The sequence below is a fragment of the Ascaphus truei genome, chromosome 3 (genome assembly GCF_040206685.1).
Source record: "Ascaphus truei isolate aAscTru1 chromosome 3, aAscTru1.hap1, whole genome shotgun sequence".
Taxonomy (NCBI): domain Eukaryota; kingdom Metazoa; phylum Chordata; class Amphibia; order Anura; family Ascaphidae; genus Ascaphus; species Ascaphus truei.
The window spans coordinates 152659831-152685624 of NC_134485.1; the positions used below are offsets into that span (position 1 = coordinate 152659831).

The 25794-nt window shown below is 48.8% G+C and overlaps 1 protein-coding gene across 6 annotated transcripts in view; it reads left to right on the forward strand.

Moving 5' to 3' along the window:
* VMP1 (vacuole membrane protein 1) overlaps nucleotides 1-25794 on the forward strand; it is a 479796-nt gene that overhangs the window by 311296 nt on the left and 142706 nt on the right. For 5 of the 6 annotated variants that reach the window (XM_075589660.1, XM_075589661.1, XM_075589657.1 and 2 more), the window contains one exon: nucleotides 15441-15521. The exons of the other annotated variant lie outside the window; for it this stretch is intronic. In XM_075589660.1, coding sequence (XP_075445775.1) covers nucleotides 15441-15521 — 81 coding nt within the window. The remainder of the gene's footprint in view (nucleotides 1-15440; nucleotides 15522-25794) is intronic. 6 annotated transcript variants of the gene reach the window in all.

Sequence of the window (25794 nt, forward strand, 5' to 3'; positions counted from 1 at the left end):
TGTCCCCCCTCCTGTCCACTGCCCCCCCCTCCTGTCCACTGCCCTCCCTCCTTTCCACTGTCGTCCCCCCTCCTGTCCACTGTCGTCCCCCCTCCTGTCCACTGTCGTCCCCCCTCCTGTCCACTGTCGTCCCCCCTCCTGTCCACTGTCGTCCCCCCTCCTGTCCACTGTCTTCGTCCTGCCCACTGCCCCCCCCCTACTGTCCACTGTCGTCCCCCCTCCTGTCCACTGTCCCCCCCCTCCTGTCCACTGTCGTCCCCCCTCCTGTCCACTGTCGTCCCCCCTCCTGTCCACTGTCGTCCCCCCTCCTGTCCACTGTCCCCCCCCTCCTGTCTACTGTCGTCCCCCCTCCTGTCTACTGTCGTCCCCCCTCCTGTCCACTGTCGTCCCCCCTCCTGTCCACTGTCGTCCCCCCTCCTGTCCACTGTCGTCCCCCTCCTGTCCACTGTCGTCCCCCCTCCTGCCCACTGTCGTCGTCCCTCCTGTCCACTGTCGTCCCCCCTCCTGCCCACTGTCGTCCCCCCTCCTGCCCACTGTCGTCCCCTCCTCCTGTCCACTGTTCCCCCCTCCTGTCCACTGTCCACCCCCCTCCTGTCCACTGTCCACCCCCCCTCCTGTCCACTGTCCACCTCCTGTCCACGGTCCACCCCCTCCTGTCCACTGTACACCCCCCCTCCTGTCCACTGTCCACCCCCCTCCTGTCCACTGTACCCCCCGTCCTGTCCACTGTCCACCCCCCCCTCCTGTCCACTGTCCACCCCCCCTCCTGTCCACTGTCCACTCCCCCCTCCTGTCCACTGTCCACCCCCCTCCTGTCCACTGTCCACCCCCCCCCCCCCCCTCATAGCGGGAAATTTAACTCACGGGCAACGCCGGGTCTCTCAGCTAGAACCAAATAAGTATACATGGGAAAGATGTTGATCCAGGGATTAATCCGATTGCCAATTCTTGGAGTCAGGAAGGAATTAATTTTTCCCCTTAATGGGGTTTTTTGTTTGCCTTCCTCTGGATCAATAAGTAAGTATAGATATAGGATAAAGTATCTGTTGTCTAAATTTAGCATAGGTTGAACTTGATGGACCTACGTCTTTTTTCAACCTCATCTACTATGTAACTATGTAACAAGTCCAGAAAGATGTTCGTCAACTGTATGGGGAGGCAAGCTTCTATATGATCTAGCCATATCAATTAATCTACAAGAACAAGAGAAAAAGAAGCGCCAGCTCCATAGCATAATACTGTTGTAAAAAACACAAATTTATTCAAATTCAAGAGAGGCCGCCAGGACATGCACTCACTTCAAATATATAAAAACATTCATGGGAGACAATCTGTAAGCTTCCAGGAACTGTGGACAGGGGAATGATGCTGTGGTGACTCAGGAGATTCCTTCCTCTCTTTGTCCCTCTCTCCCATCTCCTGTCACCATTCCTATTCCTTCTCACTCCTCTCCTTCACCTTCTACCTCTTTCCCTTTACCTCAGCGCGTTCCCCGCAGGTCCCGCATACCCATGCGTCCCCTTAGCCCTCGCCTTGATCCTCCCTGCTCCATCCCCCCTGCAGTAGCTCCGTTACCTTCTCCTGTGGTAGCATCCGTCCCGTTGCCTCCTCCTCGCGTGGTACCCGCTGCGCGGCGTTCCGCGCGCCTCGTGGCGCGTCCTCTACGTGCGCCCACGGAGGACGCGCGTGCATGCTCCTCCCTGCCCTTGTTAGCCATCTCGCGGGCACAGGCCTCGCGTGCTTTTCCCTCCTCCTGGCTCCGTCCTCCTCCTGCGGTCTTCCCCTGCTCCGTGCGGGCCGCGCCAGTGTTGCATCCCCAGCTTACAGGGGGCGCGCGCACAGACGCTTCTTATCTGCCTTCCCCTGTCTCCGCCTCCCAGGCCGTACAGGCCATTTCCCAGACTGCTCCTGCTGTCTCCTGTTCTTCTCTCCCTGACCTATCTCCAGCTTCTCACTCAGAAGCGTGTGTGAAGAGCTCCCAGGCATTTGGTAAGGAATCAGCTTTATTCTTTCTTTTTTTGGTATATTTTGCTGTGGATCTGTGGGGGAGTATACTGGGAGTACACTATGAGTTTTGCAGAGGGTTTTGGGTGTATATTCAGGTTTAAAAACCGTTTTTGTTTTTCACCCAGAGGCTGCAGTGGTTTAACCCAGCAAAGCTACACTGTGGCTGGCTGGAAACTGCAGTCTCAACCCCTCTCATCTCACCTACCCCTGGTTGTTTATTTTCTTCAATTTTCACCTTATTTTTAAGCCTGATTTCCTTTTGTCATTTGCATTTTTGGGAGCTCTGTGTCTTACTTTAAGACCTTCAATATTGTGGTGTGGTTTCTTGTAAGAGAGAGAGTTAAATAATAAGGGGAGGAAAGAGAAGATTACAGCAGGTTTTTAAAAAGCTGTTTTTCTTCCCCTCCCTGTGCAGAGATAGTTAATTGGTTCTTAAAGGGACAGTTTTCCTCTGCATCTCTCTCCCTAAGCACTATTTCCTCCCCTTACTTAGAGGCTTATTTTATCATGTCTGGGGGGAATAGGACTAATGCTGCAACGGGGGCCACACCTGGACATCGGACTCCAAAAACTGGGGCCCCTAGGATCAATAACCACAGCCCGAGGCCTGGTATATCCAGTGCCCTGGCCACACCTCCCCCGGCTCCTGTTGTCAGTTTAACCCCTGCAGTCCCAGTTCCAACATGGGCGCAGGTGGCAGCTGCAGGCGTTGACCCCAGCAACAACAACGCTGGGGCCACGCCCGGTGTGAGCAGGAAGCTTTGGGTGAGGTCCCAAGTGTCACCTGGCCTTAACATGGAGATCTATGTGAGGGCTGTGGCAGACGTTGTGGGTCCCTCTGCTGTGGTGGCGGCCAGCAAGATGTATGGGAGGGTCATTTTCTTCCTCCGTACGCTGGCTGCCACCCACACCCTGGTGCAGAAAGGCATCAGTGTAGGGGGACCTACATCCCCATAGAACCCGCAAAAATCATCCTGTCCAATGTGCCCCCCTTCATCCCAAACAGCCTCATGCGCCCACGCCTGCAAGCCCTGGGAGATATTAAATCTCCCATAACAAAAATTCCGCTGGGCTGCAGGGATAGAGCGCTGAGGCACGTGCTCTCTTTTAGGCGGCAGGTACAAGTGCTGCTGCCGGGGAGCACAGAATCTGTGGAGGGTTCTTTTGGGGTGCCCTACGAGGGCATAACATACACCGTGTACTATGGCACGGAGGGGGTAAGGTGCTATTTGTGCAAGGAGCTGGGGCATACTCGCAGGAGTTTCCCCAAAGGGAACAGAGGACCTATCCCAACTCCTGCACCCGCCCCTCCCTCTGCCAAGACACCTGGTACCGCTGTGCCTACCACACCGGGGCCCTCGAGGGCCCAGGTCCCCCCTGGGACCACAAGAGATGTCGCTGTCCCATCTGGAACAGTGACTTCTGCAACTCTCCCTTGGAGAGCGGAGGGAAGGAGAGGGGGTTGCCATGGAGCGGCCACCCTCTGTTATTGCTGTCTCCCCCTGGGAGGAAACACCCTGTGCCGCTGCGCCCACCGCGGTGGAGCCCTCGGGGGCCCAGGCCCCCCCTGGGACCGCAGGAGATGTCGCTGCCCCATCTCGGACAGTGACGTCTACACCTCTTCCCCCAAAGAAAGAGGGAGAAGGAAAAGCCCTTGAGGGCCCAGGCCCCCCTTGGGACCAGAGAAGATGTCACTGCCCGAACTGAAACAGTGACATCTGAACCTCTCCCCCAAAATAAGAGGGAGAAAAAAAAGTCACCCCACAACAGTCACCCTCTGTTTTCGCTGTCCCCCCCCCAAGAACACCTTACCCCCAATGTAAGCACTGTACAGGGTGCGGGGGAGCGGGAGGAAGCTCCTGATATGGAGGTAGTGGCACCCTCTCCTGGGGAATCACCCCCCATGAAGAAGCCTTTTAAAACAAAAAACAAGAGGGTGATTGAGGAGGTCGAGGAGGGTGAACCGTATTACGTTCCCCCTCGGATGTCTCTGAAGCGGAACGAAACATCAGTTCCGCACAAGGTGGCTCCATCCGGCCCACTGGTTAGGATTAACCAGTGTGAGCCGGATCTCATAATTTTACAACCCCCCACCCTCAAAGATCTAGAGGGAATGCAGGAGGAGGTACCCGACGTCTCTGGGGTGGAAGGCCAAAGTGAACAACAACATAAGGCCTTGCCCCTAGATATAAACGTTGGGGAAAAGTCCAACACCCCTCCCAGTTGGATAACATCCCCCGGGGACCTGTGTTTCGGTGAATCTGCCGCGCCGGACGCAGTTGTCTTCGGGGACTCGGAGGTCGGCCAGGATCCCCCTCCGGCTGTGCCGCCTTCGGGTGGCACACCTGATGCTGAGCCCCGGTTTGTGTCACCGGAAGAAAGGGATGGGCTAGGGCTGACCCCCGTGGTTGGGGGTTTGGAGGGTGGAGCGGGGGAGGCGGGTGTGGGTGAGGGTGTTTTAGCGAGCACTTCTTTTTGCATCTGGGAGATGCCAGATGTGAGCTCTCCTGGTGAGGAGTTTTGGTAGGGCACTTTTTTGGAGGCGACTGCTGGGCTGGACCCTCCCTATGAGGTACTTGCTGAAAAGTGCCCTCCCGCGATTAATGCGAACGCCCGTGGCATCCCGTTTGTTCGCATGGCGGTAGAGGAGACCAGGAGGGCACTGTGTGCCTCGTTGGCCCCCGAGGACACTAGGGAGACCGCTACCTCCGCCATACCGCCACCAGCTACCCCTGAACATCCCACCCCGGGGTTGGATGTGGAGGATATAGTGGACCCCCTCGTGGAAACACAGAGGAGGGGACCCACTCTAAGGCTGAGAAAGGCCCCCGCAGGGAAGGGCGGGGATCTTCAGTTTTTCAGTCAAGAGGAGCACGGGAGTTGGGGAGGCGGTGGACTCTTTGACCCCCATTATCCCTGCCCAGGAGCTAGATGGTTTCCTGGAGGATACCCTCTGCAAACACGGAACAACAAAGGTGCAGTTGGCCCTTGGAAGGTGGAAGGATGCCTCGGTCATTCTCCACTCTCTCTTAGTATACATCAGGGCTAACCACAAGACCAAAATCTCTGGGCCTATCCATCTTCGTGTCCTGAAATTTCATAAATTGATGCGAGACCACATAAAGGCTTCTTGGGGTGTAGCACCCTGAGCGCCTGTGGAAAGCACAAGAAAAACTCCTGATTACCAATGGCTTTGAGCATCGGTACACTTAACGTGAATGGCTGTAAGGACGGGTTTCGCAGGTTCCAGGTACTCTCCTTTTTACAGAAGGGAAAGTATTCTGTGAGTTTCCTGCAGGAAACCCATACCACTCCAGAGGCTGAAGCCAGCTGGCATCTGGAGTGGCGAGGCAGTGTCTTCTTCAGCCACCTCACTTCATCATCTAGTGGGGTGGTGACCCTGTTCTCTGAGTCCTTTCAACCAGAGCTACTGCTTGCCAAAACCTTTGTTCCAGGTCGCCTGTTACATCTCAGGGTCCGGCACGAGGATTACACGTTTAATTTTTTGAATGTGTATGCTCCTGCCACCGGACCCCTGAGAAGGCAGTTCTTCGTCAGAATGTCTGAATACCTGGAGACAGTCGACGTGGACGAACATGTGGTGCTCGGGGGTGATTTTAACTGCACCCTCGAGGCTCTGAAAGACCGGAATGGTCCGGAGCCACACTCGTGTTCTGCGTCAGCCTTGCGGGAGGTCATCAACCGCTACTCCTTGGTAGACGTCTGGCGAGAACAACATCCCGAGGCATCCACTGAGTTCACCCATGTTAGGGTGTTTAGGGGTGAACGGATGTCCTGATCCCGGATCGACAGGCTGTATATATCCAGCCACAGCCTGTCGCGAGCCCAGTCCAGTACCATTAGGCTAGCGCCGTTTTCGGACCACAATTGTGCGTCCGTGACGGTGGCGCTACTACCAGCAGCGCCCTCGGCCGCCTATTGGCACTTCAACACTACGTTGTTGGAGGACAAGGGGTTTGCGACGTCGGTCCGAGACTTTTGGATGGCCTGGAGAGGTTGCAGATCAGACTTTGCCACGTTAGAGCAGTGGTGGGACGTGGGTAAGGTTCATCTGCTCCTCGTTTGTCAGGAGTACACCAAAGGTGCCAGCAGGTGGCTCGATGCTGAGATCGAGGCCCTTAGGAAGAGGTGCTCGATCTCGAGAAGCGGCTGTCTGTGGCAGGAGACCAATACCTGCAGTGTGCGTACGTGGAGAGGAAGCGCGCTCTCCGGGACTTGGAAGATCGGAGAGCTCGGGGGGCATATGTGCGCTCCCGCATCCACTTCCTTCGGGAGATGGGTCGCGGGTCACGCCTCTTCTACACGCTGGAGAAAAAGAGGGGAAACCGTAAACATATCACCTGGTTGCTAGCAGAAGACGGTACCCCTCTGACTGACCCGGAGAGCATCCGGGACAGAACCCGGAGATTCTACGTAGACCTTTTCTCTCCGAAGTCCATCCAGCCAGACGCATTCATGGTCTTATGGGAGGGGCTTCCCACGGTCGGCGAGGGTGGAAGGGAGCAGCTTGAGTTTCCTTTGACTCTGGCCGAGCTCTCTGAAGCCCTCAGTCTCATGTTCCGCGGAAAAACGCCGGGGCTAGACGGGCTGACTGTGGAGTTCTTCCGGTTTTTCTGGGAGATGCTGGGACCTGATTTCACTGAGGTCCTGGCCGAAGCCCTGGAGACCGGTGAGATGCCCCTTTCGTGTCGGCGGGCAATACTGTCTTTGCTGCCGAAGAAGGGGGATCTCCGCCAGATCTCTAACTGGCGACCGGTCTCACTGCTAAGCACGGACTATAAGATCGTAGCCAAAGCGCTCTCGCTGAGGCTCAAGTCAGTGCTGGCAGAGGTGATTCACCCCGACCAGTCCTATACTGTCCCGGGCCGGAGTATTCATGACAACATTTTTCTGGTCCGGGACCTGCTACATCACGCGCAGAGGACTGGTCTGTCACTCGCCCTCGTGTCCTTAGATCAGGAGAAGGCGTTTGACAGGGTGGATCACCGTTACCTCATGCAGACCCTGCGGGAGTATGGCTTTGGCCCACAATTTGTGGGCTTTCTCCAGATGCTGTACGCCTCTGCAGAGTGTCTGGTAAAGATCAATTGGTCCCTGACGGCATCTTTTGTGTTTGGTCGGGGAGTACGTCAAGGGTGCCCCCTGTCTGGGCAACTGTACGCGCTGGCCATTGAGCCCTTCCCCTGCCTACTGAGGAGGAGGCTCACCGGGCTGGTGCTGCGGGAGCCCGACATGCGGTTAGTCCTGTCGGCTTATGCCGATGACTTGCTCCTCGTGGCCCAGGACCTAGATGATCTAGAGCGGGCGCAAGCGTGCCAAGAGGTCTACACCGTGGCCTCTTCTGCTCGGATCAACTGGTCTAAGTGCTCCAGCATTTTGGTGGGTCCCTTACAGGTGGACTCTTTGCCCCCCACGTTTCGTAATGTCTCGTGGGGGAGCGATACTCTCAAATATCTGGGAGTCTACCTGTCTGCTGCGGAGAACCCGGCCCCAGAAAACTTCAGTGATCTTGAGGAACGAGTCATTGCTCATCTGGGGTCTTGGGTGTATCTGTCGAGAATGCTTTCCCTCAGGGGAAGAACCCTGGTGATCAACCAGCTGGTGGCCAGTCAGCTATGGCACCGGCTGATAGCCATGGGTCCGACCCCCGAATTTATCAACAAGATCCAGAGGAGGTTGATGGATTTTCTCTGGATGGGGAAGCATTGGGTCTCTGCGGGAGTTGCGTGCCTTCCTTTGGAGGAGGGTGGACAGGGAGTGGTGTGTGTCCGCTCCCAGTTACACACTTTCTGCCTCCAATACCTGCAGAGATACCTATTCGCAGATCCATCTCCGCAGTGGTGCCAGCTGGCAACCAGTTTCTTTCGCCAGCTGCGCAATATGAGGTATGATCGGCAACTGTTTATCATCAGGCCCGAGGGTTTATGCTGCCGGCATACTACCGGGACTTACTTAAGGCCTGGAAACTGGTCTCCGCGACCAGGAAGGAACAGGCGGTGGTGGTTGATTTCCTCGCCGAGCCCCTGCTGTATAATCCGGCAGTGGGGGCTCAGATGTTGGATTCACCCTCTATTTGCCGCCGGCTAATCCTGGTGTAGGTGGCCAGAGTCGGGGATCTCCTGGACTATGAGCGGCGAGACTGGGTAAGGGCAGAAGTGCTCGCGCCCCGTATGGGTCTGCGTACTGCCCGCGTCCCTCATCGTTTGATCCGGGAGATTAAAGATGCCATCCACACCGACTCACGCACCTTCATTGAGGGGGTATTGCAGATCGGAGAGCCTTGTCAACCTATCAACTTCAGCTCTCTGGATCTTTGCGTGGAACCAAAGCCACGGCAACCCCCTCGGGCTCCTCTCTCCCCCAACCTCAGCAGGTTGGGGGATATGTCCCCGGCATGTTTCCGCGGCATGCCGAGGAAAGTCCTGTATTCTCTAGTGTAGCGTTTCCCAAATGGTGGGTCGCGACCCGGCACCGGGCCACGGCACCAAAATTGCCGGGTCACAGCGAGGCTGGCCGCTCGGTGTCTCCCCCCCCCCCCCCCCTCAAGTTTTAAAAAAAATGGCGACGATTCCCCCTGTGGTCCCGCGCGCTTGCGCAGGGTCCGCTCCCTTCCTCCCCCCCGCTCCCAACGTGGGGCGGAGGAGGAAGTACCAGCTCTTCTGCGGCCTGCACGTTACATGGGGCAGGGTGGAAGTACAAGCTCCTACTGTGGCCCGCTTCCCCCCGTGGCCATCTTCCCGAGCTCACCTCCCGTGGCACCCCCTCCCGAGCCCACCTCCCGTGCCCCCAAGCCCACCTCCCGTCCCGGGCAGCAGGGGATATCGGGGGCAGCAGGGGAAAGCGTCCGGCGGCAAGGTAAGTCACCCCACCCAGTCACTGCCTCCCACCCAAGTGTCCCTGGCCCCCACCCACCCAAGTGTCCCTGGCCCCCAAAACACCCACCCACCCAAGTGTCCCTGGCCCCCTAAGTGTCTCTGGCCCCCTACCACCCACCCACCCAAGTGTCCCTGGCCCCCACCCACCCAAGTGTCCCTGGCCCCCTAGTGTTCCTGGCCCCCTACCACCCACCCACCCAAGTGTCCCTGGCCCCCGAGCACCCACCCACCCAAGTGTCCCTGGCCCCCTCCCACCCAAGTGTCCCTGGCCCCCTCCCTCCCACCCACCAAAGTGTCCCTGGCCCCCTCCCACCCACCCAAGTGTCCCTGGCCCCCTCCAATGTGTGTCCCTGGCCCCCTCCCACCCACCCGCGTGTCCCTGGCCCCCTTCTTCCCTCCCACCCACCCAAGTGTCCCTGGCCCCCTTCTTCCCTCCCACCCACCCAAGTGTCCCTGGCCCCCTCCCACCAACCCAAGTGTCCCTGGCCCCCTCCCTCCCACACACCCTAGTGTCCCTGGCCCCCTCCCACCCACCCAAGTATTCCTGGCCCCCTCCCACCCACCCAAGTGTCCCTGCCCCCCTCCCTCCCACCCAAGTATCCCTCGCAAGCCAAGTGTCCCTAGTCCCCTCCCTCCCACCCAAGTGTCCCTGGCCCCCTCCCTCCCTCCCACTCACCCAAGTGTCCCTGGCCCCCTCCCTTCCAACCCTCCCACCCACCCAAGTGTCCCTGGCCCCCACCCACCCAAGTGTCCCTGGCCAGTATCAGTGTAAGTGTGTGTGTAGCAGTGTCTCTGTGTGTGTATCAGTGTGTGTGTGTGTGTGTAGCAGTGGCTGTGTGGCTGTGTGTGTCAGTGGCTGCGTATGTGTGTATCAGTGGCTCTCTGTGTGTATCAGTGTGTGTGTAGCAGTGTCTGTCTGGCTGCGTGTGTGTCAGTGGCTGGGTGTGTGTGTCAGTGGCTGCGTGTGTGTATCAGTGGCTCTGTGTGTATCAGTGTGTGTGTCAGTGGCTGCGTGTGTCAGTGGCTGTGTGTGTGTGTGTGTATATCAGTGGCTATGTGTGTGTCTGTGCAGGCCCTATAGGCAATAAATTTTTTAGTGGGTCACGAAAAAGAAGTTAAAAAATAACCGGGTCACGGAAAAAAAAGTTTGGCAAACCCTGCTCTAGTGCTCCATATAGTGCACTACCTCGCCCTTGTCACCCGCCCCGATACTATCTGGAGGCGGGTATTTCCTGCGAACGAGTGTGAGAGACCCCGGTGGAAGGAACTCTATTCAGGTTTGGTTCCTCGTCCCGCCGGGGATTTGAGTTGGAGGGTCCGTATATCACATTTATCTGAGCTGCGCCAGACTGCAGCCCCTCTTATCCACCTTGAGGAGCCTTCTCCTGCAGTTCTGGCTGCATTTTTCCCCTCATATTTTCATTTTTGGGTGCCCAGTGTCACGAGACAATAAGCCTAGGGATCTCCTAGTCAACCTGCTCCTGGCATTGTCTAAGGTAGCCATTTGTAGAAACAGGAAGCAGTGTTTGGAGGGGGGGGTCCCAACGAACACCGTGGTCATGTTCCGGGCGCTGGTGCACTCCCATATTTGGGCAGAGTATTCGTACGCCGAGTCCACTGGGACGAGTTTGCCTCCCAGTGGGCGTTAGGGGGGGTGCTCTGCTCGGTATCCCCCTTCATGGGTTCTTTTGAATTAACCCTTCTGTTTTAAGTGCACTTTTTACAGTGCACTTGTCGGTTTCATTTATATATTTGTTTGACTGGTTTTTCTTTGTTCTACTTGGCAACAAGTAGAATTGCTGTTCAACTGAATTGGCCGGCTTTGCCGGCCAATCAGTTTTAAACCAGATCAAAATAGACCCACTTCTCTCTCTACTCCTCCCCTCTCTGTCATTGGTGCACCTTCCTTTATAATCCCTGTCTGTCCACCTCTTCATCGCTCTGCATAGTTCCTGTTTCCCAGTCTGTACCTGTTCTATGCTGTGCTCCCTCTGTGCTCCTGTGAATACCTGCTCCTGTGTTACTTTGGATTTCCCTGACTTTGACCCCTGCTCTCCCTAGACTACTCTGCTCTCTGGTAACCCCTTGAACCCTGCTACGCATACGACTTCGCTGACCTCTGGCTTCCTAGGACCTGGCTTGCTCTCTGACGACTCTACTCTCTGGATCCCCTGAACATTGGCAAATTGACACGACTATTCTCACGAACACTCCCCAAGCGTTGCAAGTATCTACTAACAACTCTTTCAACAGGCCCAGCAATGCTATACCACACTCCGGGCTTGCTCCCACTGCTGTGGGTGTGTGGTATCATCACCGTTCCCACCTCAGTACTGGGGTCTAGCTTGGTCTGCGGGCATACAGGCGTTACAGATGCTATGCTGTCGGTGTACAGGGCAGAATAGGGGAGGGTGGATATTTTCCACTTCAGTAGTGGTATAGTTGAATCCAAAGGAGTGGCGCTTGGATGGAACCCTCAGCGTCACAGAAGGAATGTCCACACAACACAATGTAGGAGCGCCACCCCAGCAATGCAGTTAAAACTGCCTCTCTCCTCTCATTCTGTATCTGACAAAAACTCTGATTCTAACCCACATGTAGCTGCTGCAGATTCCACATACACACATATATATATATGACAAACACACAAAAGGAATGTTGCTCACACTACATGTACTGTATATGTGGAAAAACCAGACCCAATAAGTAATATTGACTATCTTGGAATAAAAAATAAACCAAGTGAGCCTAGAGTAAATTGGAAACTGTAGGTGCTAGGGGATAACAATAATATTGAACACACAAAAGACTAAGACAATCCCTGAAAGCAGCACTCTAAATATACCACAAAATACCTGGTAACATAATACCAAAAGACCAGGAAACTAAAGTCAGAATAGAAAATGAATAGATTTTAATAGCGAGCAAAAACAACACTAACATTTAAAAACATATACACACTAAGGGCAGCAAAAAATACAAAAAGACTGTGACTGACTAAAATTTACAAAGATCAATAATGCTGAAAAATAAGTCAAAAGCCAAAAATGTGTCTGAAAGACCTTAGCTAAAAAGGTGTAACAAAGCTAAGGGCATAAAGGAAGGTATGGCATAAATAAACCTATATACAAAAATGATGTACATAAGAAAAATAATAACTTAAACCAAGGGGGAGGCACAGGGGAGACAAAATGAAAAAAAGACTCAAACCCTGAACAGCAATACAAAATATCAAAATCAAAAAAAGATGCATTCAATGCCTGTGGTAGCTGCACAAAAGCAAATAGGACACATGGCTGTAGAATCACAAAAAGCCAGTGCTGTTTGCACAAATGAAACAACCTAGAGTAAGGGTTCCATAGGAGATAATGACTCCAAATAGCAGAGAAAATGATACTCAGCTGCCATATAGTGATGATGGAGTCAGTCCCACGGAGTTAAACTCCAGGATGTGTGGAAATAAGTCATACAGTCCACAGGAAAAGCACCAAGAGTCACGCCAACAAAATAATGAATAGCTGCCTAGGGCATCATGCAATAAGCAGGGGAAAGGCAATTCTCGCCACTTTCCCACCAAAAATGGCGACCCATATTCAGTAAGGGGCGAGAAAGTGGCGAGAATCAAAAAAAACGCCAGTTTGGTTGGCGGTTTTTTTTTTTTCCCGCCGGTGGCGAGGCGAAAAGGCCCTTTCCGCCTAAAATAGAAAAATTTTCCGCCACGCTGTATTCTAGTAGTGGCGAGTAGCTTAGCGGAGCTATTCGCCACTCTAGAATGTCGTTTTTCTGGCGAATCAGCCACACAAGAAAAAGTTGGCAAGTTGATGGTGAGAGGCTGCTGATGAGTGGCGGATCGGCACTTAGAAAAATTTCTGGCCTTTTTCCTGGCTGGGATTGATGCCGGTGGTCTCCGGAGCTGATACCATTAATACCAGCACCGGACCCCCCCGGCATGCATCCAAGGCAGGAAAAATGCATTTAAAGGCCACTTCATTACCCTAGCGACTAACTGCTAAGGCAATGAAGTGGTTAAACAGCCGTGCCAGGTTTATTGTGGGTAGCGGGGAGGTGGGGGGGTTGTGGGGAGGAGATGGGGGGGTTGTGGGGAGGAGGACGGGGGTGGGGGGTTAGGAGGAGGAGGGGGGTGGGTGGGTTGTGAGGAGGAGGGGCGTTGGTGGGTTGTGAGGAGGAGGGGTTGGGGGGAAGAGGAGGGGGGTGGGGGGGTTGAGCGGAGGAGGAGGGGGGTGGGTGGGTTGTGAGGAGGGGTTGGGGGGAGGAGGAGTGGGGTGGGGGGGTTGTGAGGAGGGGGTGGGGGGGGTTGCGAGGAGGAGGAGAGTGTTGGGGGGAGGAGGGGGGTGGGGGGGTTGTGAGGAGGGGGGTGGGGGGGTTGTGAGGAGGTGGGGGGTTGTGAGGAGGGGAGTGGGGGGTTGTATGGAGGGGTTGGGTTGTGAGGAGGGAGTGGGGGGTTGTGAGGAGGAGGGGGTGGGGGGTTGTTTGGAGGGTGGAGGTGGTGAAGAGGGAGGAGGGGGGGTGGTGGGAGAGGAGAATGAAGGCGGGAGGAGGGGGTGCGAGAGGAGGATGGGGGTGAGGGAGGAGGAGGGGGTGGTGGGAGAGGAGAATGAGGGGGGAGGAGGAGGGGGGGTGGAAGAGGAGAATGAGGGGGTGGAAGGAGGAGGGGGTGGTGGGAGAGGAGAATGAGGGGGGGAGGAGGAGGAGTGGTGGGAGAGGAGAATGAGGGGGTGTGAGGAGGAGGGGGGGTGGGAGAGGAGAATGAGGGGGTGAGGAGGGGTGGGGGTGTTGTGAGGATGTGGGGTGTAGGGGGTTGTGAGGTGGGGTTTGAGGAGGGGGGTGGTTGTGAGGTGGAGGGGGGGGTGAGATGGGGGGGGTGAAGTTGGTGGTGGGGAGTGGTGAAGAGTGAGGAGGATGAGGTGGGGGAGTGGTGAAGAGTGAGCGGGTGGGGGAGTGGTGAAGAGGGAGGGGGTGGGGGAGTGGTGAAGAGGGAGGAGGAGGGGGTAGGGAGTGGTGAAGAGGGAGGAGGAGGGTGTGGGGGAGTGGTGAAGAGGGAGGAGGGGGTGGGGGAGTGGTGAAGACGGAGGAGGAGGGGGTGGGGGAGTGGTGAAGAGGGAGGAGGAGGGGGTGGGGGAGTAGTGAAGAGGGAGGAGGGGGTGGGGGAGTGGTGAAGAGGGAGGAGGAGGGGGTGGGGGAGTGGTGAAGAGGGAGGAGGAGGGGGTGGGGGAGTGGTGAAGAGGGAGAAAGCGGAGGAGGGGGTGGTGCGAGAGGGGGTAGAGGGTGGATGAGCGGTGTTGCAACAATCTTGGAAGTAGTGTGAGAGAAGCATTAAGATCAGTATAGCTCGCCATGTATGACTGCAGGTATGTTATTTTAAATTGATCTGACCATTCATTTTTTTTTACATTTCACTCCACGTATACACCAATTTGCACTATTTCATATTCTATTTTGTAAAAAATGCTGGGAGGGCGCCCAATTCCCAGACCCTTCCCAGATTTTTTTGCGAAATAGAATATGAAATAGTGTCAATTGGTGCATACGTGGAGTGAAATTTAGAAAAAAATTACGTCATGGTCTGAGAATTTATAAATAACATACCTCCCCACCGACTTTTCGAGCGCACTGCATTTTTCACCATTGTGTCAAGCCACCTGGCAACCCTACGCCCATGTATAGCACTACCTCAGACAATTCAAGAGGTAATCACAGTGACAGACTTCCAAATTAAATGAAATATTTGAAAACTCTTCTTTGTGTATAGAATTCACAAGCACAATGAGTCCCTGCCCCAAATTTTCAGGAAACTGGTCCTGCAGTAAATGTTTTACATGTTATTTTAAACCACTTGCATTTGGTCAATCATATAGACTTGAAAATGCACACCTTGCCTTGGTTTCCTACATTCCTATACATTCCTATACTTCATTCTGATTTTCTATTCTGAAAAACTGTTTTGTGGGCATATAGTCAGTCACTATAATTCTGCTTTGACTCACCTTGATCAGTACAGCTTTGGAATTTGTCTTGCCTTTCATTCTCGGTTGCAAATATAGAATGAGCCCCAAATAACCTTAGTGAATGCAGGTTGTGTTGTATAGTACTGTATATCCTTCTGTATATTCCTTGTTTTGCTTTTCAAAGGCATTGAAGCCTATATTTGAAAAACTTGTAAAGATATCTGAAATAGTGCAACAAACATTACAAAGGGCACATAAGGTTTTATAAAACTGAAGGTTTTCACGTTATTGAACCACGAGTATAGTATAAGTTACGAAGTGGGACTGCACTGCATTTGATCATGTGCTGCTTTCTACTGTACTTTTTCCCTCTAAATGTGCAAGCCTTTGTAACCAGTTGTCGAATTGATAAAAGGAAGTAGAAATCTGTGGTGCTATTGTTCATATATTCCAAGATGCCAGATTATTCTCATTACTTGAAAGACACATTTACACAATCTTCAGAATAAGATACCTAAGCTTAAATGCTATGAATGTTTCACTTTTTAATTGGGTATTTCACTTTTTGCAGGACTTTGCATCTCGAGCTAAGCTAGCTGTTCAAAACATGGTGCAGAAAATTGGATTCCTAGGCATTTTGGCCTGTGCTTCAGTAAGTTTTTTTTTTTTTTTCCTCTTTTATTTATTTGTGTTTTCTTAGACACATTTTGTGTCTTGTCCTTTTTTAAAAAAATAAGTGCAGCAGTTTATTTTTTTTACCGCAAAGGAATTATCTAAGTTGCTGATTGATCTGTTCTCCCGTGATCAATCGGCAAAGATCCTGCTTCCCAGGGCACACAATATGCCTATTTCAAAAGAGGAAGGGGTGTAGCTTCCAAACTAGTTCATATAGCAAACCAAGAAAACATACTGTAATACATTGAAAAGGGCATAAAGCAGCAGGGAAATTGATCACCTTTGTATCCAAATATGTGGGCATCTTTATTACTGGGACAGCAAGGTGTGTGTGCATCCTTTTCTAAGTGGTCATTTTATGATCTGCACATTCTAATGCGGAGACAAGCATCTTTTGGTAAATCAACCGTAAACTTACTATTTTAAACAAGGAGGTGCTATCTTTATTTAAACTCAATTCTACGTTTCAGACCAACTAAAAAGATAACCCCGCTGTGCCTATGAAATATGTAAGGGTGGTGCTTAGCTGAGATAATACTGAAGAAACCAAAACTAGAAGAAAAGAATCCCATTTTATGAGCTCTTAGTTGTCTCCCTAAGTAGCAAATGTGCAATAGCTGCAGATACAGGAGTGAACTAAGAAATAACTTTTATTTACATCTGATTAAAATAAATGTATAATACAGGGATACTCAAATAACGGACTACAAATGTCTACCTCTAAAATTAAAGAACGGGCTGTCTATCAGTCTCCTCCTTAAGTGTCCACAGATGGCGACCCCCAATAAAGTGTAGAGGCTAATAATGTCCACTATAGCTTTAGTAACTAATAGTAGGCAAGTGACAGACCAAAGAAATGTGTCCTAATTAAAGACAGCCTCCAGTCAACTGCATGCATGTATTTGTCTACCCATACAATGTGGTAACATTCAATTTATGGCTAATAAATAAGTCGTCCCAAGGCTTGAAATTCAGAAGCATTTTCTTCTCTCATGTACTGTAGAGTGGTTTAGTTACTGAATAGTAACTGTATAATCTGTTTGCCGTTTTTAGACATTTAAAATAAATAGTGTCCTGAGGAGTAAATTGAATGAACAAATCTATTTAAAGTATTTTGTATCCCCTTTTGTAACTTCTTTCTAGTATCTGAATTGTAGGAGCCTGCTTTACAAGACTGTGACAGCTTGGGTAGAGAGGTGGTAGGTGCCAATACCCTAATAGTAGACGTGCTCTGTCCCCAGTTGAATTAGAAAATAAAGAGACTTAAAAAACAGGATAAAAAAGCAACAGACGCATGTAAGCGTCTATCGGCTATCTGAAAGTGTGGTGTAAGCGCTCACCATTTTGCTCTTCCTTACTACGTCATCAAAGAACATCTAGTCGTCGACGTACGTTAAGCATAATGGTTACACTTTTGCAAGGCATCAGTCAGTGGGCATCAGATTTAAAGAGAAGTGGATAAACGTAAAGTTTAGTGGCACCTTTTATATTAGTGGTGTGATAATCAACTGTAAGTTTATGCAAAAACGACTTCATAATGTTCAGTTTGTCTCAAACTGTTCAGCCGCAACACCACCAGGTTTAAGCACTTAATATGTTTTTCTTTTTAATGTCCCTTACTTTTTTGCAATGTACAGTAACACTGACTTGTCTTCTTTTATGATGTAGGTGTCCAGAACGTGTTTGATTTTTTGGGGATGTAAAGGGTGGCTGCAGTTCCCTTTTAAATAAATATGTATTTGTCTATCTTATAATTAAGTGCTTATGCATTTTATTAATATGTTTGTGTCTTTAAAATATGAAAAATTGTGTTAAATGTCCAAAAAAGTGAAAAAAAAGAACATACAAAAGAGCTTCTCCTCTAAAATATGTAATTGATGTGATTTACTTGTTTATTACTGCAATCTTAATCAGGGAAAAGGGAGACCAAAAAGCGCACCAGCACAAACGGAGCAGGAAGAACCCAAGACAAAAAAAATGATTAAAAGGGCACTTTAATGTGGCAAAAGACCCATCCAATGCATTTCGAACGTCGCAGCGTTCTTTTTCAAGGATAAAACACAATGTGATAACATCCATTATATACCCTCTTACCTGTGGGCCATTTCGCGCCAAAAATCAGAACCTGATGACGTCATAACAGAGCAGGGCAGAGACGGTTACATCAGGGAGGCATTACGCCAACTGGATGATGGCCGGTCCTATCGTGTACTATCCGCCGACCCCACACCGCAATTCTTGGAGTTCCTTGTAGAACTGGTTGACTCAGGTGTTATTATGGAAGTTCTGTCGAAGGACGAGGTTAAATTCATTATTCCATCTCATCCCATTATTCCTATCTTCCACCATCTCCCAAAGATCCACAAGACATTGGTCGACCCTCCAGGTCGTCCCATTGTCTCTAGTATTGGATCTTTGGGAGATGGTCTGTCAAGATATGTTAATGGTTTTCTTCAGCCATTTGTTAGGAAATTGCCCTCATTTATACGGGACTCTGGTGATCTTCTTGATCAGATCAAAAATGTTAAATGGGGTAATGATTACCTGTGGGTAACACTTGATGTTACCTCTCTGTATTCTGTTATACAACATGACCATGGTTTGGCAGCGGTCCGCCAATTTATTGAGATACCAGAAATATCAATTTTTCAATCGGCTTTTATTTTGGACGCTATACACTTTTTACTCACGCACAACTTTTTCACATTTAATGGTAAGTTTTATTTGCAACTTATTGGCACTGCTATGGGTACAAGTTTTGCTCCTTCTTTTGCGAACTTATTTATGGGATGGTGGGAAGCACTTTTTATCTATTCGAGCACTAATTTATTTCGTCACAATATTGTTTTTTATAAAAGATTTGTGGACGACCTAATTATTATTTGGAGGGGGGATGTCACTACACTTCACACTTTTGTATCTTATCTTAATAATAATCTTTATAATCTAAGATTTACATTAAATTTTCATTTCCATCACATTGAATTTCTGGATCTACAATTATTTGTAGACATAGACAAAAAAATCCAAACGGATGTTTATAGGAAGCAAAATGCCAGGAACACCTTTCTTAGGGCGGACAGCTGCCACCCATCCCATGTCATAAAGGCCATACCAAGGGGACAGTTCCTCAGACTGAGAAGGAATTGTTCCACTATGAGTGGTTTCCTTTCTCAGTCTGAGGAACTTACAAGGAGATTTTTGGAAAGGGGATACCCCAAATCACATTTAGCAATTGCATTTGAAAATGCATTACATACAGAGAGAGCATCATTGTTGCCCACACATCCAATTGGAGATTCTCGCCTTGCTAACAATGTTAAGACAATTGGTATTAAACAGGACTCACATGGACTGACAGAATTAAAAAACAAATGTCCTCTTTTTATTTCACAATTTAGTAAACAAAGTGGAAAAGTAAACTCTATAATTTCAAAACATTGGAATGTCTTATCCATGGACCCTGTCCTTAAAAAATATGTGGATTCTGGTAATACTTTTGTATATCGTAGAGCGAGAACAATTGGATCTCATGTTTCACCAAGTGAACTCAAATCTTCTGGTCTCAAAAAACCTTTTATCACTAGGATTTCCTTCAAATGTGGCTCTTGTAGTGCATGTAACAATTTTTTCCAGTTTGCCTTGCCACCGCCATATATGTGAATATATTACCAAATAAGGAATTTAAGATTAACAGTTTTATAAATTGTAAAAGTCAATTTGTGATTTATCTAATAACATGTGGTTGTGGCAAGAGGTATGTGGGGAGGACGACTAGAGCCCTTAAGGTCAGGATGTTAGAGCATTTAAGGCTCATAAAATTGAGAGACACTAATCATCCAGTCTCAAAACATTTCACTGAATGTGGTCAGGGAGGAATTAATAATTTTTCCTTTTTGGGGATTGAATCAGTTATTTCTAAATCTAGAGGAGGTGATCATATCAACCTTCTGGACCGTAGGGAGGCGTATTGGATCTTCACTCTCCAAACGCGCTTCCCTATGGGCTTGAACATTGACTGGCAACTACACTGGCGACACAGTTTATTACACTGCGGCCAGATCCGCAAGCCGGGAGATTTCCCGGCTTGCTAGTGGCCGCCCCTCGGCGTGCCGCGCGTCATAGACGCGCGGTCACGCGTCTTCGGGAGCGTGCGCCCCCTGCACGCGCGTCCAGGGGCTCCCCGAGGGAGCCCTGGTGTCCCGCGATCGCGGGACAGCGGCAGGGGGTTCCGGGGGACCCGGCGGACCCGGCAGCGGTAGGGAGAGCGCCCCGATCGGAGGCGCTCTTCCGCTGCTTCGGCGCGCGCCCGTCACTCTCGGGCGCGCGCCAGGCTACTGCTGCGGCACAGAACGGGCAAATGCTCGAATAAACTGTGCCGCAGCAGTAACACATTTTTTGTAAACATTTTTGTGATAGACGTATTATGGTGTAATTAGTTGGTAATACAGATTAAATAAGACAATTGTCATTATATTGGACATTATATTCTTATCATTATAACCTTTGAACCTATGCCTTATCATGCAAATATTATGCTAATATGTAAGCTTAAATTGTTCTTTGATGTATCTTGTGGATAATACTTCATATTTTATAATGGTTGTATTTCCCTGGTTCCTATGATTTAGGTACACAATCTGTGTTATGCAGTATGTATGTGTAATATGTCTTTAAATTTACTTTTCTTGCACATTTTTTTAATCATGTCTAGAGGTTTTTATTTTTAACCTTTTTTTTGTATATAACTTAGTTGCAACACAGCTAGTTTTTTAATCCACCTTGTTCATGTTTTTTCTTGATATAATAGTACCCTTTATTAAGCATTAGTTTAGTTTAATATAGCTTTATTTCGTTTAAATATGCTTGTCCAGTTAGCAGCAATGTATTTTGTTCTGCTGGAATGGTCAATAAAGCTTTGTTATTGTGTTCCTATGTTTGCCCACATCCAAGATGGCCACACTGCCTTTGGTACTTCCTTTTGCCCTTAGATCGGCACTAAGTCGCTCTGTTATGACGTCATCAGGTTCTGATTTTTGGCGCGAAATGGCCCACAGGTAAGAGGGTATATAATGGATGTTATCACATTGTGTTTTATCCTTGAAAAAGAACGCTGCGACGTTCGAAATGCATTGGATGGGTCTTTTGCCACATTAAAGTGCCCTTTTAATCATTTTTTTGTCTTGGGTTCTTCCTGCTCCGTTTGTGCTGGTGCGCTTTTTGGTCTCCCTTTTCCCTGTATTGCATTGAGTAGCTGCACAGCCTGCCTGCCTGCCCTACCAGGATGTGAGTATTTGCATATTTTTCAGGGGAACCTGCCAATGAGACTGATGGTGAGTGGGTTGCACCACACACCACCTGTCTTCAGGAGGATAGTACCCATTATATGACACAATAGGTACTATATCAATTGTTAGTACCCTGGTACAGTGGTCTGGCTTATTATCATTTTGAGATATACCTGCATTTGAGCGCTTCAGCTATTTTCCATATTGCAATCTTAATCAGCCTTACTGCTATGCAAGGTCTGTATATTATAGTTAATAGTAAAAGTCAGGTTATTCATAAACTTTAAGCTACAGTATGAATCCTGCTTAAAGTTTGCAGATAAGGTGCATGGACCATGAAGTATCATTGCTTACAAATCATAGTCATCGTGGCAATATGCAAACATTTTGAGCCTTCGTAACCGTCCACTGCCACACTATTATCTAATAAATTATATTTTCTATATGCCATTATATGGAGTGCAGAATTGAGGAGATAAATATAAGATTATGTGATGTCTTCATGAGAGGATGGACAATGCTGATGTTAAAGTGGCTGTCCAATGTAGAAGGTAAAAATAAATAAATTATATATATATATATATATATATGCAAATATAACTGTATGCTCATCTGCATGTCTTAGGCAGGTCTGCAACAGACCTGCCTAATACATGCAGATGAGCATACAGTTATATTTGCATATTTGCTTTCCTGTGGAGGGTTTTTGTCGCTTTTTTTACTCACCATAACTTAACTCAGTATTATGGTTTATATATAGATATATATATATATATATATATATATACATTTCCACACCCACCCACACCATTTATATCCCTCTCACTCCACACACACCTTGTGTAGAGCACTGTTTATACTGTGGGCTCTCCATTCATTTTTATTCACACTGATACACATACACACTCTTTCTTCACTTGCTTTCAGTTACCCTTTGACACCTCTAGCCATAAAACACATCCACACCGGTGGAAGGACAAGCACAGATAACATTCCAAGAGACACTGTTTTTAAGTTATCCTTGCTTCATTCATTGTAACATCGCCGGAAGAAGAGATCAGTGTATCTCGAAAGCTCGCACAAATAAAAGCATTTCGTTAGCCACAGAACGGTATCATCTATTTATTTTTTGATTATATATATATATATATATATATAAATATATATATATATATATAGTGGTTGACAAATCACCAAAAAATCTACTCGCCACACAAAAAAATCTTCTCGCCACCTAGTACCAAACGTGTGCTGCTTGGGCCAATATTTACTCGCCCAGGGGTTAAATCCACTCGCCCGGGGCGAGCAAATGTATAGGTTTGTCGAACACTGTATATAGTATATATATATACTACCGACCAACTTTATTCTTACTTGGCTAGCTCTGCGAATTTCGGAGTATCCCGGTTATCTGCGGTTTTGTGTCGTTTTCTCCCGGGGTATATAGCGTTATATCGCGCCCGTGATTTAAGCATTTTATTCCCGCTGGCTGTAATACTGCAATGCCGTGTAAAAACGCATGGGGGCGTTTGCGAGCTGTTGTCTTTGAAGCCGAGAAATTCATAAATTGTAATGCAGTATATACTGTGTATATACTGTATAACAACAACCCCTATGACCCCTAACATACACATACAGTACTGTATATGCACATCAATGATACTATAGGCCGGCGGGGGCAAGATGTGTTTGCAGCAGAGAGAGAACCGCTGCTCTCTCTGCGCAAACATCGGCACATTAAAAATTATTTAAAATACATTTTTATTCATAGTGTAGATGTGCAGGGGGTCTCCGGAGCTGAACCGCATTGGTTTCAGGTCAGGGGACCCCCTGCTCCCCGAGATACAGCCCCCTTTATAAGGTGCCGGTATCCCTCTGCATTTAAAGGTCCCAATCATGTGATGATGTAAAATGTAAACAAAGCAGAGGGATACCGGCACCCCCTAAAGGGGCCTGTATCTCGGGGAGCAGGGGGTCCCCGGACTTAAAACAAAAACGTTTCTGCTCCGGAGACCATCTGCACATGTACAGTATAAATAAAACACATATATAAATAAACACTCGTTCCTTACCTTAGCGGCTATGTGCTATGGTAACGAAGCAGCATTTCTGTATTTTTAATAATATTGTACAGTGAGCAGGGGGTTCCCTGAGCCAGAAATTAATGCTCAGAGGACCCCCTGCTCCTGCACAATATTATTAAAAATACAGAAATGCTGCTTCATTACCATAGCTGATAGCCGCTAAGGCAATGAAGGGTTAAGGCAGAATAAACAATAAATACATTAAATACATATTTGTGTGTGTTAAACCTCCCTGCCTTGACTGTAACCTGTGTAAGACCCCCTCTCCCTATTGTGTGTGTTAAACTTCCCTGCCTTGACTAATCTATGTAAAAAACCCTCCCCCTATTGTGTGTGTTAAACTTCCCTGCCTTGACTGTAATCTATGTAAAAAAAACCTCCCCCTATTGTGTCTGCTAAGCTTCCCTGCTTTGACTAATCCGTGTAAGACCCCCTCCCCCTATTGTGTCGGTTAAATCTCCCTGCCTGTGTTTCTGAGTGCAGTGTACTGTATGTAAATGTGGGGAGGGGGATCCCGTGTAAATAACCACACCCACACCCACTACCCACTACCCACTACCAAAAAAAATCACACACAGCAGCAGCACAATAAATAAATAAATCTAAATAAATAAATACATGAAGATAAACAAATATATATATATATATATATATAAATATAGCTGTATGCTCATCTGCATGTCTTAGGCAGGTCTGCACCCCCGCCTTTCCCCATTATCACCCAGCATACAGCACTTCCACTGCAGCAAGGGATTCTGGGAAATGACATGCAAATGAGCACACAGTGTCACTTTTTGCCTCAATAACCATTTTTAACATGGTTTTTGTCATTTTTTTTACTCACCATAACTTATATATACAGTATATACACACACATGATGAACCATACTGTCCTACAAATAACACTTCTCCATACAGACACACTACATTACAATGAATTTCCTTTAATAATCCTAACTGATCTTACAATCTAAATCATCAAATGACAATGAAACACCTCACATTCCAATCCATACATTGCATTTACATTGTATTTATGATGCATAAAATCTATGCACCATATACATTCTGCAAATGAATGTGAACATATCATTGCAAGCAAAATACAGATACAGTAACTCCAAACAAGTCAACTATTTTAACCAATCAAGTAAACAAAAATCAATATATAAGTACCAACCAGAAAACACAATTTAAAACCAAAGCTAACCCTTACAATACCAAGGATTACATCTATCTAATTGTAAAAAAACATTATACTGTACACACATTGAAGCATTGCAATAAACAACATACAGTACAGTACATCCCCTGTATCTCCCTGCCTTGAGTGTAATCTGTTTAAAGCCCCCTCCCCCCTAATGTTTCTGTTAAATCTCTCTGCCTTGAGTGTAATCTGTTTAAAGCCCCCTCCCCCTAATGTTTCTGTTAAATCTCCCTGCCTGTATTGCTGTGAGTGCAGTGTATGTAAATGTGGGGAGGAGGGGGGGACCCGATGTGCATACTGTGAGGTCTAACCACCCTCACCCCCTACCCACATACCGTTACCCCCCACCCATCCTGGCCATGGCCCCTCCGCTTCTGCAAAACAGACACAAAAATTAAAACATCCAAAGTAATGTCCCCTAACCCCTTAATCACCATAGCGGTTATTAACCGCTACAGTCATTAAGGGGTTAACCCACCCTCACCCACCACTCGGGATGCCTACATACCCTCCCACACTAACCCCCCCCCCCCGTGAGGCCTAACCACCCTCACCCAGTACCCACAAGGGAGGCCTACCCACATACCGTTGGGGAAACACCCCCCCCACCCCCAGTATCCACAATAAAAACAACAGTGAACCACAATAAACATCATTCTATTTATTAAATACATTACCCACCCCCTGTGCCCCCCCATAAATACATGATTTATTATTTTACAAACAGGGTTCATAACGCAGCCCCACGCGAGTCCCCGGTGGGCTGGCGGGGCCCCTGGACAGACCTACAGGGTACCAGCAGCCCTTTTCAAACAGGTTCTGGAGGCCTGCTGGTGGATCCCGCCAGCACCATGGCCCCCAGGTGGTCTCCTTGGGTCACCGTGGGCCACAATTGGGTCCCCACGGTAGGCCCAAGGATGTCTGGGAGCCCCGGGTCAGACCCACAGTTGTCTGCGGGGCCTCGGGTGGTTCCCACGGGGGTCTGGGGAACTCACGGGTGCTCACTACGGGTCCGCGGTGTCCCCACAGAAGTGGGACCACACAGCTTTATCCCCGCAGACTACGGGTCCGCGGTGCCCCGACAGAAGTGGGACCACACATCATCATCCCCGCATGTGTCACCCGTGGAACCACCAGCTTGATACCCGTGAGATACCCGAGGAAACCACAGGTGGTCTCCAGAGGTCTCACTCGGAACCACGGAACAAACCCTGAATGTAAAAAAAATAAACCTGGCCTATACATTCAATACATACCCCCCCCCCCCCCCCCAACACCTAAATTACAATAATGTGCAAAATAACTATTAGCCAGATATGGATAATAAATTAATTGCCCATTATTAAAAACATTAACTAGCATATTAAAATAAATAAAGTACTACTGACCTCATCAATGCGAAGTGTCCGTCGCCAGCAACATCCTTGTCTTGTCCACAAAATACATTGCCAAAACAAAGCCAATACATTGCAATTACATTCAGATATCAATTAACCCCTTAAACACCTTATCAGATAATAACCGCAAAGGTAATTAAGGGGTTAAGCCACACTGGCCCGATACCCACCCTTCACCCATGAATTTGTACAGTGGCTTCATCATGCAACTACAGTATATATACAGTATATATATATATATATATATATATATATATACTTGTGTATATATATA